This window comes from Lutjanus erythropterus, chromosome 20, assembly GCF_056507025.1.
Source record: "Lutjanus erythropterus isolate fLutEry1 chromosome 20, fLutEry1.hap2, whole genome shotgun sequence".
Lineage (NCBI taxonomy): Eukaryota > Metazoa > Chordata > Actinopteri > Lutjaniformes > Lutjanidae > Lutjanus > Lutjanus erythropterus.
This window is the reverse complement of record NC_139336.1, coordinates 26773071-26787633: the sequence shown is the minus strand read 5'-3', so window position 1 is coordinate 26787633 and position 14563 is coordinate 26773071. Positions and strand designations below refer to the sequence as shown.

The 14563-nt window shown below is 39.8% G+C and overlaps 1 protein-coding gene across 2 annotated transcripts; it reads left to right on the top strand.

Moving 5' to 3' along the window:
- The first annotated feature begins 745 nt into the window (after positions 1-745).
- On the top strand, positions 746-10406 carry LOC146308612 (urea transporter 2-like). Of its 2 annotated transcripts, XM_084745756.1 has the most exons (10): positions 746-977; positions 4568-4684; positions 6083-6272; positions 6492-6620; positions 7694-7823; positions 7905-7973; positions 8113-8260; positions 8488-8622; positions 8715-8764; positions 10039-10406. In XM_084745756.1, exons 2-10 carry the CDS (start codon positions 4573-4575, stop codon positions 10312-10314), a joined length of 1239 nt encoding a protein of 412 aa, XP_084601882.1. In that variant the 5' UTR covers positions 746-977; positions 4568-4572; the 3' UTR covers positions 10315-10406. The 2 variants fall into 2 exon arrangements, with proteins under 2 accessions (XP_084601882.1, XP_084601880.1); XM_084745754.1 differs by having other exon boundaries at positions 6083-6620.
- The last annotated feature ends 4157 nt before the right edge of the window (positions 10407-14563 follow it).

Genomic DNA, 14563 nt, shown 5'->3' with positions numbered 1-14563 from the left:
ATTATGACATTATCAGGATACATTTTTTGTATGTTCTGAAGGACATCATGTAGCTATAAATAATGCCATAAGTTGAAGCTACTGCAAGGAACTGAAATAATCCCAAAATATGAAGTCAAAATTTATTTTTTCTAAATAGAAATAGCCTCCTGCTTTTTTCTAACTGTCTAACATGGTAACTAATGATAACTTTGCCTGGGAAAACTGTAAACACAGTCTTGTTTCATCTGATTTCAGGTACAACTATATAGAAATAGATGATTTCTCACAGATGGTCTCATATGTTTTTGTAGGTTATGTAAAGGCAACAGTAAGAAAATTAGACTGTTTCATACCCAGTTGAAAGCTCTTTGTAGTAGCTTTAAGTTAAGTTATCCTTTTATTGAAGTAGGGAAATCCAACCTAAGCCAGAGGATAAGCCATCCTAAGTGTTAGGAGCGGTGCCTGGGGACTTGTCAGCGCCTTGGCCAAGGGCGCTGTCTGGAGAATTAACCTAACATATCACGTTTTTGATGGCGGGGGAAACTGGAGCACCTGGAGGAAACCCGGCAAACGCAGGGAGAACATCTAAACTCCACACGAACGCCACCAACGAACCAGTCGAATGTTTGAAAATGACCACCCATGACAATCCCCCTGTTTCCTCCTGAACCTGGAACGTTCTCCATTCGGCCCAGAGGTAGGCTGTAGAAACTCAGCCCACTGTTGAGCTTTAGCAGGAAATACCTTCCTAATGAGAACATTCTTCTCCTTGATTAGCTGCTGAGATGAATACAGCAACTGAGGTCTTTGCTCCAGGCAGGGGTCCTCCAGAAAAGAGACAATGATGACTGCTTTTTAGGCTTCAACATAGACAAGAAGGGGCTGCAGACGCCTTTATATCTAGCCTTTAATTAAGTATGTATGCCTTCATTAACTCAGCTGGCACTGTAGCTGGTTGACAATAGAGCTGTGATTGTGATCTTCATCTCAAAGAGGTAAGAAAAAAACTTTCATTTGATTTTTATTACATAAAAAGTTAAATGAATCATGGATGCAGTGTAGCGCACGTGTCATTTTGCAGAAAGTGTCATCACATTAATAAGAAATAATCAAATGTATTGTATGAGTGCATGGTTTAGGAAACCATCAGAATCAAAGTTAATGCATTTGGTTCATATTGTGATGAAAATTATATAATCTTCAGTTTCTCTTTGACCACTGTGCACACACACACACACACAGATGAAGAGAATACTCTGTGATTCATCCCATATTCTGCACTCTCAGTGTGAGCTGTTCCCATCAGACAGACAATACACAGTTAACAGGGGCCAAAAATAAGCAGAGGTTATGGAGGAGGTACTGCAGCACACACAACTCACTGATGCCTCAGGATTGTGTATTTCTGTATTTGTGGGCTCTGTTTGCTGGTATTTTGTGCCAATATATGTTGACAGGTCTAGCTTTGTAAAAAAAAAAAAAAAAAAATTAAGCATAGATCTACAGCTCTGAACTGCTTGATTCAGTGTTTAGAAATTAATAAATCCGAAATCAATCAATCAGTCACATCCAGTAGCAGCTAGTAAAAAAATTGTATTCATCTATCAGTATTATGTCCATACATACATACAGTTCATACTTAATGCAAGTTAACATACTTATATTGCATTATACCGTGCTTATAACAAAGTATAATTCTAGCTATATGCACTCAAAAATATTCTTCATGCTTTTAAAAAATAATTATAACACAATATAAAGCATTTTATAATGACTTACAAGGTCAAGTATCATAATGCTTCATAATTGCTGGTCACTCACTTCCAATTTTTTTTTAGCAAGGATCATAGTGTATTAAGTTATTGATCGTCACCACTTCACAAGGCTTTATAATCATTGTTATAATGCAGTATAATGTGATTATAACGTATTATAAAACGATTACAATGTATTACAACTATGGTATTTTGGAAGAATATTACATAGGAGAAATGTAAGTCATAATGTGTTATACTCACCGTTATAATGCATTACAATGTGATTATAATGCATAGTGAAATATTACAGTGTGTTGCAACTATGGTATTTTGAGACTACATTAGTGAAATGTAAATGTCATTATCATTTCATAATGTGTTATAATCACTGTTATAATGTGACAAAAACGCATTATAAAATGTTTATTATGTATTACAACTATGGTATTTTGGGGAAACATTACACTGGTGAACTGTAAATGTCACCATGAATTCATGAGGCATTAAAATCATTGTTATAATGCATTATAACGTGATTATTATGCATTATAAAAGTCTTAGGGAAACATTACATCTGTGAAATGTAAATGTCATCATCATTTCATAATGCGTTATAATCACTGTTATAATGCATCTGAATGTGATAATAATGCATTATAGACATGGGCGTCACAGGAAGCGTTACTGATTGACAGACTGAGTGTGAAGAGTGATGTCGTCTGTGTTTTATCTTTTTTTTTTGGAGAATCTCTGTTGAACCCAGAGTTTGTCTGAACTTTGTGAAGCTTGATTTGCATAAAAGCAGACAATTAGACAAGGTGCTGCCACCACTCAACCAGCTATTTTTAACGCGAATGAATAAGCACTGACCCTGCACCCGGCATTCGGGAGCGAATGAGTGTGACCACAGTCTGACAGCCACAGCAGCAAATCTGCAGCACTGTGAGGGGGAAAAAAAGCATCTCCCAGGGGCCTTATCAAAACGCTCAGAGGAAACCGACGATAACAGCAACAACAAAAGCCACAACAGTATGATGGTTTGAAGATAAGAATACCGTGGTCTGAACTACCTCTGGACACATGCGTGGGTTAGATAACAGTTTACGAGAGATGTTATTGATTGTTTTGTATTTGATCACACATTCAATCACAAAAGTTGCTGCAGAGTTGTGTTCAGGAGCTGTTGATCCTTAAGAAGTATTGTAGCACAGAAGAAAAGAGGCTACCGACAGAGCTGGGAGATCAAGAGGTTCGCCGCTCACCGAGCAACATAAACACACCCAGGCTTTCATGCAGAGAACTGTGACTGAGGATGTTGACGGTAACAGTGGGAAGCTCTTCGGGAAATCTGCTTTGATCACTCCTTCAAAAAGATATAAAAATAAAAAGAACAGAAAACGATGTGGCAAACTGGCAGCGAGGTTTCGATTTTAGCTCACACTTCTCTGCTGGAATTGTTTCCACCTCGGGGAGCAAAGGGAGTCACACTGATTTAGTTTGTGCGCAGGGAGGCGTCGACTTCTCTGTAGTTTGTAGCAGGGGGAGGATGGATGACAATCTCACAATATCAGGGTCTAAATTAGGAATATAACAGAAACACTAATGAACATAACATTTGAATAAAATCATACAGATCGGGTGGCGTCGAGCATCAAACAGAAAGCTGGAGAAGTAGAACAGACTCTCAAGAGTTTACAGCCACGCTGGAGGCTCAGTGAGGCTCAGATTCAGCACAGCGGCTCTTTGAGCTAAATGCTAACATAAGTATACATAATGTGCTAACAATGACAACACATGCTGACGTCTGGCAGCAGAGGTGGGAAGTACCTAAGTACAAATACTTATTTACTGCACTTAAGTAACCAGACCGTGCCACGCCGTCCAAACCGTACCAACTGTGCTGTTTCATGAAAGCTGGTGTTGTGATTGACTTGCAGACTTGGTTTATTTTTGCATTTCTCTTTTCTCCTGTTTATGACAGGGAGTCAGGTAAGATACCTGTCTTTTCTTTCTTTAATCCCCAGACTGTTTTGTCACCCTGACGTCTAACTACCATGTACCACGTGAATGACGAATAAATCATTTTTGTTGGACTGCATCCACCGTGGCACTGGTCATCCTTGGGAGTGGGGAAAGAGGGGAGTCACTTTTATGCCGTGCTCAGGTTTTCCCCCGAATTGAACAGTCTATACTAAAAAAGGCATTTCTGGCAGGATCATATTTAAATGATTTTCAAAATGTTCCCATCGTACAATTCCCCAAGACTCTTTTTCTTTCGTTCGTTTTCGTTTTATTTGTTTAGGCTGCAATTTGTGTGAGCTTGAAACACACTTCTGGGTAAAATACCTCCTCTAAAAGTTCACCTGAGGTTTGCATACCAGACTAAGATATAAAGGGCCATAAACTCCGGGGAGAGTCAGAGTGCACGTTTTCAGCGCTGCTGGACTCGATGCAGGCCCACGTATGCTGCCCTACAGGCTAGAAAATCAGTCTCTTATAGTTAATAGTTCATCCAAGCGTGTTTTTATTTCAGAGGTTTAGGTTTCTTGCCTCTGCCTGTAACAGAGTAGTGTGTGTCAGCACCTGCATTTCACCTGACCTGTAGTGTAGTGGCACTGATTGGGTGTGGTTTGGGTGTGCAGTGGTGTGTGTGGGTGGGTGGAGAGACTTCACTGCTGTGAGCCAATGGCTGTGGTGTAGCTGTTAATTGAGGACAGGTGTGAATTAGGTGCCTCACTCCCTGGGGGTATTTAAGCTGCAGGCTGCAACCGCTGCTTCCTCTCACTCTGTGTTTTCTAACCTGCAGGCCAAGTGAACTCTATTTACAGCAAGTATGGACAACAGCAACCAGCCCTCACATGAGGACATTCCAGCTCGTTCCTTTGTCTTCAGAGCTGTTGGACTGTTCACCGGAGACATGCACCTCTGCAGAGAATGGGTGAAAAGTAGGTGATGAACTGTCTGAACATCTATGAATGCTGATCATTAATCGATTAATCACTGGTAATAATTTAACTGATTAAAAGTGTATTAGGCTAATCTATAGTTAATCAGTGTAATAATTGTGCAAAAAAAAAAATGAAATCTTTCATTTTCAGTCGATGGTTGAGGCAAGTCGCCCCCTCCTCCCCAGACTTGAGGAAGCTCAGGCAGGCTGCAGGAACACTGCAGGAGCACAAGACAAGTGCAACACTGTAATCTGACAATTGCAAGCGAGAACTAGTCTGACGCTGTAAGCTGATCAGCTGTTTATTAGGGCTGGGATGATTCGTCGACCTCATTGATTGTGAAAATACATCGATTTGCATAATGAAGAAGAAGCTCGACACAATCATCTAAAGTGCGGGAGTATTTTAGTCAGAGATGCAACAGTCTGACTTTCTTTAAGCTCCACAGACTTGACACAACTTGTCACAGCAGGACAAACTGTTCCAGACGAGTGCTGGAGGTGAAGCACCGAGCGACCTGTCGTCCTCCTGCAGCAGTGAGACAGCAGCATCCAGCCAGTACCTGCATGTTACTGCAGAGATTAAATAACTCTGCGTCATTACCAGTTTAAGTTTTGAGTGTTTTAAATACTGACTGTCCAGTTCAGTGAAGGGTTGTCAGTGATTGGTTATTAAGTTAATATGCATCACAGCTCCTTTTGAATTTGAGATCCAGTATTTTCTGATCAGGCATCTGACATGGAGTCTTGTAAACAGGGTGGAAATTTATTTACGAACTTTAAAATACGCCACAGTTATCATCATTCTAATGTGCTTTATGTGTCTGTTTTTCAAGATTATGAATGAATAAAATGGTGAAATATTAATGAGACAAGTTTTTGATATTAATGTTGGTAAATTAATTGAATAAAAAAGAAAAATTGCTAGATTTATCGTCTAAAAAATAGTCATTAGGTGCAGCCCTATCCCTCAAAAAAAAAAAGTTTGAGTTTAGTAACTGCCTGCCTTCAGTCTGCCAGACTGCATTAACATACTGCTCAGATTAACCGTTAAAAGATTATTAGTGATTTGTTATGACTCATGAACCTCAAAGCAGGACACCACAGATGTAGTGTTGTCATATAGCAAGTATTTCAACTATGCATGTTTCCTTAACTTCTGATGACATATTACGACCCTTTTGTCATTTATTGCAGCAAATATATTACAGATTTATCCTCTAAACTTAAAATGGGAAAGAAATGAGAAAAAAAGACCCACAAAAATTTAGAAAAAACATGTTTTGTATCTTATTAATGATAAATAGATTGATTAAATGTAATACATTGGTACAGTGCGGCATGTCAGGATTTTGTAGACACGTTGATCAAAATAAATGTCATTATCCATCTTCAGGACAGGCTGTGGTGATCCAGCTGCTGGACTGGATTTTCAGAGGGGTGTCCCAGGTCATGTTTGTTAATAACCCTCTCAGTGGGCTCCTCATCACGACCGGCCTCTTCCTGCAGAACCCTTGGTGGGCTCTGAACAGTCTGCTGGGGACCCTCGTGTCCACCGCGTCCTCCGTCTTGCTGGGACAGAACAGGTCAGATGGCGAGCCCTTATCCTTATTTGACAGCATCATAAAAAAAACAAAACAAAAACATTTTCCTCCTACCACAAAGCCATTATCGCTGTCTCTTTCACTTTTATTCCCCGGGGCTACGCTTTCTTTAGCTTTCACACTGTGCTTTTTTTCACAGTGTGTTTGTCACTTAATTGTGTTTTGCACTCATGTTGGCTACATCTGTCACATTCACCTCAGGGAAGCCGTATCAGCGGGTTTATATGGCTACAATGGGACCTTGGTGGGCATGCTGATGGCTGTTTTCTCAGCCAAAGGGAGCTGGTACTGGTGGCTGTTTCTGCCAAATGTGTTCATGTCCGCGTTGTGGTGAGTGCTCTCTTAAAATTCATCTGATTCGTTTGATTGCACGCATTTGGTAAACAGGAAAGAGACAAAGGCGGCAGCGGTGAAAAACAAAATCAGGAAACATCCAAACTCACCCAAAGTGACCCTTCGCTAAGCCCTACGTCCTTAGTTACTGTTGCTATGCCTGTCAGTCTTTCCATTCTTCCAAGGTGACACAAGCAGTCCACAACACTGATGGTGGCAAATTTACCACTCAAAAGTCTCTTGTGCCAATTAGTGGAAGTGTTTTAATTTTTAAAGTAGTCTGAGAATGGAACCTGGAGAATTTTACCCAAAGAAATAATCAGATTTAGCTTCATCTCTTCTCATTCTCACAAAGGTCACTGACATTGACATGGTGTGGCAGCTGTGGATGTGGTCAATGACTTACTTTCACTGTTACTTGTGCTGAGGATGTTTTGCATTTTATTCAGAGTATTTCTGCATTGTCGACTCTACCATCTGTAGGAATACATACCTTACAATTGCTGGGAAGCAGGATTACAAAAAAATACATGGCATCTAAACCAGGCAACTCCAAACCGTGGACCGCACCATCAACCCAGATGCCAGATTCCAGGAAGAGATACGAGACGCACAGCAGAGTCGCAGTGACCTGCCCACATAGTAGCACAGTACAGTAATTAATTAAGGCGCCAGTGAGTTATTGAATACAGCCCCGTGATAATTTAGTTTGCAGGAAAGGAGTAAACTTCATCCTGCTATATGTTCAAACAATGGGTCCTTGATTGCAAAAGAAAAGTAATATATTGTCTCATTTCCTGTGAACAATCATTTGTCCTTTCAGGTGAAAGGACAGCTGATGCAGGCACGTTATCAGCTATAGCTAACTAGCTAGTTAAGCTAATGGTAGATCCATGAGTTGGTTGAAAACGACGTCTGATTTGCTAAATTAAATTGGATTATGATTGGACTGGTTCTGTTGAGGGGTTTATAAGTAGAAAAGGATAAACAATATAGGCAGGATCATAATGTCAGAGTTTTATGGTTTGTTTTTCCACCCCAATCAGTGATCTATTTCCTTCTGTTCCCAGCCCGGTTGTCTCTAGTGCTTTGTCCTCAGTTACCAGCAAATGGGACCTTCCAATATTCACCCTGCCCTTTAATATTCTGGTGTGTCTGCATATTGCAGCTACAGGAGCAGGTCACCCCTACTTTCCTGAGGTACAGTGCAGCCTCGTGTTACACAAACAACAATGCACATGATGCAACTGAAAAGTTAACCTCATTTTTCTGCACATGCAGGCGAATTTCCAGCCAAATAACCATCTGCAACATCTTAATGAGTCAGTCGAAAGCCTCCAGATCGCTCAGGTATAACTGGACCACAAGCTCTCTGAAAGTCTCTGCACAATCTAAATGATTATAGTTGTTAAACTGCGCATATGTTATCTTAATAAATAAAGTGTCCTAATTGTTTAAAAGGTAAGTAAATTGAGGTTTCTATTTGCAGTTATTCCTGTCAGTGCCAGTTGGTGTTGGCCAGGTGTACGGCTGCAACAGTCCTTGGACAGGAGGCCTCATCCTTCTGGCCCTGCTGCTTTCCTCACCAACTATCTGTTTTCATGCCATGTTGGGCTCCGCTGCCGGCATGCTGTCTGGTAAAAAGACTCTCCCATTTGCATAGAAATATGCATAATTTCTGCGGAGGCTGCAGCGGGAGCTGTGGCTCTTCAAAGGGCACCGTGGCATTATGGTGAATGAAACCATGGCGTGCTTCCGCAAATAATGTTGTATAGCCCGTGTTTGTTGACTCAAATCCGACATTTATGCAATTGTTTGTTACTTAATAATACATTTCATGGGGGCTCTCTGACGTGTGGTGCAGGACTCGCTCTGGCAGCTCCTCACGAGGACGTTTACTCAGGCCTGATGGGATACAACAGCGCCCTGTCCTGCATCGCCATTGGAGGAGTCTTCTATGTCCTAACATGGCAAACCCATCTACTGGCTCTAATATGTGGTAAGCTGAACAAAATATGATCGCTATCCTCCTTCATGCAGCTGCTCCGAAAATGATTTTCATTAAAAATGTAAAAATATATTTCTTTCCAGCACTTTTCTGTGCATACATGACGGCAGCGATCTCTAAACTGATGTCTGTGGTAAGTAGGAACAACCTTTCTGAATGTTTTATAAGTGAGTTATAATTAGCTTATTAATTTGCCTGCAAAGCATAATAAATCATTAATAAGCTGTTACAACATATTAGCTTAAAAGGGCAACAGTGGCTTGTTGTTTACCAAAAAGGAAGCTCACATTTATCTGTAGTGTGAACCCTCAGATCTCACTGATTACTTTCCAGCTAACACAAAATGTTCCCAGAACGTTCCTTCTTATTTGGTTACCCAGTGTTTTTGCTCAACATAATGTTCTCAAAACGTTCCAAAACTTACCATTTTAACATCTAGGGAATTTAAGGGTAAACATTCAAGTAACCTTCCTGAAACTTTCACTTAACCTTTTCAGAATATTCTGGGAACTTAACCATAATGTTAGATTTACGTCACTGAAACTTGCCGTTTTAACACCAAGGGAACATTAAGAGAAAACATTCAAGAAACCTTCCTGGAGCATTTACCTAACCTTCCTAGAACATCTGGGAACTTAAGAATAACTTAGGATTTCCTTCACAAAAGCTTGGAGTTAGGAACATCAAAAAGAAACATTCAAGCAACCTTCCCAGAATATTCACCTAACCCTCACAGAACGTTATGGGAACTTACACATAACTTTAGTTTTACGCAGGAAAAACTTGCCATTGTAGCATCTAGTGAATTCTAAGAGTAAACATTGAACCATAACGACAAAAGTTTTATGTCAGAAAAACTTACCTTTTAATATTTAGGAAACATGATGCAGGCCTGTTCTAGAAACATTCCCAGGACAAAAAGCAAACGTCTCCCAAACTTTTCTGGAAACACATTTTGCCACCTGGATTTTTCTTCTCCATCTGCAGCTTCATCACATATTTGTTAATACGTCACCAGAATTTTACCTTTGCCATGATATGTTAATAGTCAAAAAGATTCATTTGAATAATCATATCAAATGACCAGAATCATACTGTACATACATCCATACATACTGTTATACACTTCAAAATAAAGTTAAAAGTTTAGTAACTTATTTATAATACTAATGAGTGGTAAGCAGTAACTGGATCCTGCAAAATAGTGAGCCCATGTGGATGTTTATAATTGTTAATGATTTCTAATAAGCTATTTATAAACCATTTATGAATAATTTATAAGGGGTGTTTTATTTATGGTGGTGCCAAACTTTCTTGATGAGTCAGACCGGATGAACGTCATCCGAACACCCAGATGTCTCTCATATCATGTGTCATGCTCTGCTCTCCTACGACATCCCCTTTCAGCTTGCATTACCAGCCTGCACGTGGCCTTTCTGCCTGTCGACTCTCATCTTCCTCCTCATTTCCTCCGAGATCCCGGCCATCTGCAGACTGCCTCTGTCTGTGGTCTCCTACCCCGAGGAGAATCGACGCTACCGGGGACAATTAAAGGCCGCGGAGAAAGCTCAGCGGCGGCAGCACAGTCAGCAGAGCAGCAGCCAAGGAGAGGCCCAGCTGAAGGAGAGCGGATGTCCACATGTCCAGCTGGTTGTGGCGAAGGGCCGCAGTGAATCTGTATGATTCGAGGGCATGCTCTTTTCTTCTGACATTCACTCCTGCGGCTGGGTTACACCAACAAGGATTCATTTTTAAACCAGATTAAATCATGCTTTAACTTTCATACTAGCTTAGAATTAAGAAAGTTTTAAATTCAAACCTCTCTTTAGACCTTAGTTTAGGTTTTCGGTGGCACCAAAATGTGATCCAGTATTAACTTTTAACTTACACTTGAGCAGGTTTAACTTTTTAAATGTGTTTTTGAGATAAGTTGATTCAAATTCAACCCAGTCAAGTTTTATAATGTGTTTCATCTTCCTTGCAATCAGTTCATCCATTAAAAGTTGCTGCTAACAGTCTCTCTCTCTTTTTTTCATGAGTATGCTAACTAGACTAACTAAATACTAGATAGCAAACAATATAATGTTTTGTTAACTTTTTAGCTAGCTAGCAAACAGTATAACTTTGTTAACTTTTCAGCTTGCTAGCAAACTATGTATTGTTTTGTGAATGTTGTAGCTAGCTACCAAACAATATAGTGTTTTGTTAACTTTTTTGCTAGTTAGCAAACAATATAGCTTTGTTAACTTTATAGCTAGCTGGCAAACAGTGTGTCTTGTCAACTTTTTAGCTAGCTAGCACGCAATGTAATGTTTTGTGAAGGAATTCACCATATGCACACAGCGGCCATTTTCCTCTGACATCATTTTCAGGGTTGGAAGGTAAAATACTGTTATCGAAGATATCAAGGATAATGTTGTACTGCTGTCTTCAACGGACAAATTGTTATCATCTCACCGACTCCTGTTTGATTAGCAACTGAAAGAATTCAAATACACCTAATAAATTAGCTAATTATGTTGTTTTACGTTGAAAAATTGCTCCATGTCCTTCTGGGTTTTCACTGTCCATCGTCTTTCAGTTCCTGACCAATCAGGAGTCAATAAAATGGTAATAATGTGACATATTTTGTATGTTCATGCAGCTTTCAACCTGGAACACAGCAGTATGACATTAGACTTTTGATGACTGCATTCGGGCTGAGTCAGATAAAAAATGGCTGCCATTTGAATATGGTGAACAGAGCAGCCAAAACTTAATGGTTTTCTCCTCTTTTATGCTTACTAGATCTCCAAAGATGGATATCTTTCTCCATACTGATTACACTAATTCATTCAGGTTTACATCAACTGAAATTAGTTTTTAATCCTGCAACAAGTGTGCATTTTAAATCGGGATTAAGTAATCTTTCAAAACCATGTTTTGCAAAACTCTCATTAGAACTAATCTTGCATTTAATTAATCTTTATTAGTGCAGTCCAGTCTGAGTTTTTACTTGCTGGAAATGTTGGAGCAAAATGGATTTATAATATTGGTATTTTTCCTCTTAAATAACAATGTGTTACATAAATTGGCTGGAATTGTTTTCTAAATGGCAAATTATATTTTTTATGCAGTATAGCTATTCTGCACAGCAGATGGCAGCACTCTCCAAGGAAAGACAAAACTGCTGTTGTTGCATGGAAATCTAATAACACTCAGGAAAACACTGAGCAGATTTGAATGTAGGAATAATTGATGTATACCAATTGTGTTAGCAATAATATGCATTATATGAAATGTGGTCTTGTGGTGTTATTTGTGTTATTCTTGTCTCAACAGCACGGTTTTAGCTGTGGCTGTGAGATGATTTCAAACACAGCAGCTCGAGCTTTCCATTAGTGCAGGCAGACAGTGAGCTGTAGGGGAGATTTCATAAAGTGCACCCCCAGCAAAAAAAAAAAAACACCCTCTTGTGTGCCAGGCATAATCCATCTCTGCCTTCTGTAGTCCAATCTGTCCTATTGTCTTCCCTTATCGTTTTTCTTCTCTATTCTCCCTCAATTTGACATGTTTTTATAAACCCCTTTTTGCTTATCTACTTCTACTTCTTCCACTTCTTTCTTCTACTATTATCTGTCATCGTCTGTCCTCATATTATCCTTTGGTGGACACCATTTCTCCTTCTCCCTCAAGCAAGAAGATTTTGATCTCTTTGAAAACAAGCTACCGAGATGTCAGCTGATAAGTCGTGCAGAGCTCTGTCTGGGTCCCTGTCTGCATTTATATTTACATTTATGAGTAAATCCTTATTTGTGTCTTTATTGCCATCTGCCTGTCTGTGTATCTGGTGCACCGAGGCACATGGCTTTAGTCTAGCCAGTGCTACACATAACAGTCACACTCCCAGACATGTGTGGGAGCTGCGGTACATCAGGGGAGAAGGTGCGAGACGAGGGAGAGGGGAATAAGTTCGAGAATGAGAACATCTCATTTTCTTGTCTGGTGATAAAATATGACTTGTTATGACATTTTTTCAAATGTCCATTATGCATTTTTTTTTCCCTCTGCAGTCAATTTGAACTCACTGACTTCTCAAATCAAACACATTTTCTACTTAAGGGGAAACTGTCTCTTATCCACCAGCAGAGGTGGGAAGTAACTAAGTACAAATACTTAATTACTCTACTTAAGTTGATTTTTCAGGTACTTCAGTATTTCTTTTTCTCACAAGTTTGTACTATTACTCTTCATAATTTTAACAAAAATATCTGTACTTCCTACTCCATACATTAACAAGAACGAACAAGACAAAAATGACATAAAAGACATAACAAGACAAAATGATGTAAAAGGGGTAACAAGGCAAATACGATGTAAAAAGATGAAAATGATGTAAAAGACATATCAAAATGGAAATGGTGTATCTGTAACAGCTCTGGGAAGTGAGACTCAGGTGCAGAGAACACACAGGAGGCAGAGTGAGGTTCAAATGAAAACCACTGTCTTTACTTAAGTCCAAAACAAGGCAAACACAGGGAGTCCAAAAAGGCAAACAAAAACAGACAGGGAAAAAAAGGCACAAAACTATAATCCAATAAATAGGCGAAGTCCAAAAGGAAACATGAGGCCTATAACCACACCAAGCAACTTCACAGACAATAGAGACAATCTGGCAGAGACATGTGGAGCTGGTGGGGGTATAAATGCACAGGGATGGCAAGGAGGGTAATCAGGGGCAGGTGAGTGAGTGGCCTCAGGTGCAGTTGATGAGGGGCGGGAAAACACAGGAAACTGAAAAGACACAAGAGGTAGTGTTAAAAAATAAAACCCGGAATGTTACAGTATCAAAGGGAAAACAATACGTAACAACAAAAATTACATAAATGATGTAACAATACAAAAACAAGATAAGAGACTTAACGTTGCATCTTTTACATTGTTTTCGTCTTGTTATGTCCTAAGACAAAATAGACAGAGAGGGACTGAACATTTTCACTTTTACTTGAGTGAAGAAGTTGAATGAGTACTTCTACTATCTGTACTTCAACGTGAGGACAGAATGTGTGTACTTTTTCCGCCTCTGTCCACCGGAGCCTTTAGGTAATAGTGACCTTACTCAGAGGATTTCTCTGTGGCCTTTTACACACCGTTGATTCATCCGGCGACCTTTGAAGGACAGGATAACTGTTGGCAGTGGGACGATGTGAGGTGAGGCTGGTGTCACTTCGCCTGTGTCAGTGCCGTGTGCTCACAGCAGCGTGATTCACCTTCCCGAGTCCCCTGCAGTTTGCACCGACGGCTGCCGCAAAACAGAAAAGAGCAGATTGAAGACAGAGCTGAACCTGATGAAAACCTCGCCACATCACGTACACCTCCATACAGTCTCCGCGCCGGCTGTTTATCTACTTCAGTGTCTGCCAGTTAAGAATAGCAAGTCTCATATTAAAATGTAGGCCAAATGATTTTATAACCCCAGTTAAAAAAGATCAACTGAAGCAAATAAAGACAGCACAAAGAACACAAGAACAGGAGAAATAGGTCAATTACATATGGTATGCAAACAGTATGAGAATATCCAAAGGTAATGGAAGTAAGTCAGGTAACTTGTGGGGATTCAGCAACCTGTCGTGAGTCTACATTCAGATATTAAAAACCAGTATGGTGGGAATCACGGTGGTAAGTCGTGCCACTATAAAAGTAGGTTGTACATCATTGTCCAGCCAATCCTATCAGTTGGATAAATTAAGTAGTTTAACCCTTTTTGCCACAGTGGTCACTACAGTATGCAGCTATTTAAAAGATGTTTTCTTATATATGTATGGGTTTTGATGGTATAGATGCACATCTACAATAATCTTACATTTTTTGGCTATATTGATCTATTAATTTGACCACAAGTTTTTCTCAAAGAAGGACACATTTCAAGCTATGATGAGTAGTCTAAGCAGGC

Excerpts from the sequence above, each read along its gene's own strand:
- LOC146308612 (XM_084745754.1), top strand. The coding sequence starts at position 4,573 with ATGGACAACAGCAACCAGCCCTCACATGAGGACATTCCAGCTCGTTCC. Across the intron at positions 4,685-6,082 it reads CTGCAGAGAATGGGTGAAAA|GACAGGCTGTGGTGATCCAG; the intron begins GTAGGTGATGAA and ends ATCCATCTTCAG. Across the intron at positions 7,824-7,904 it reads GTCACCCCTACTTTCCTGAG|GCGAATTTCCAGCCAAATAA; the intron begins GTACAGTGCAGC and ends CTGCACATGCAG.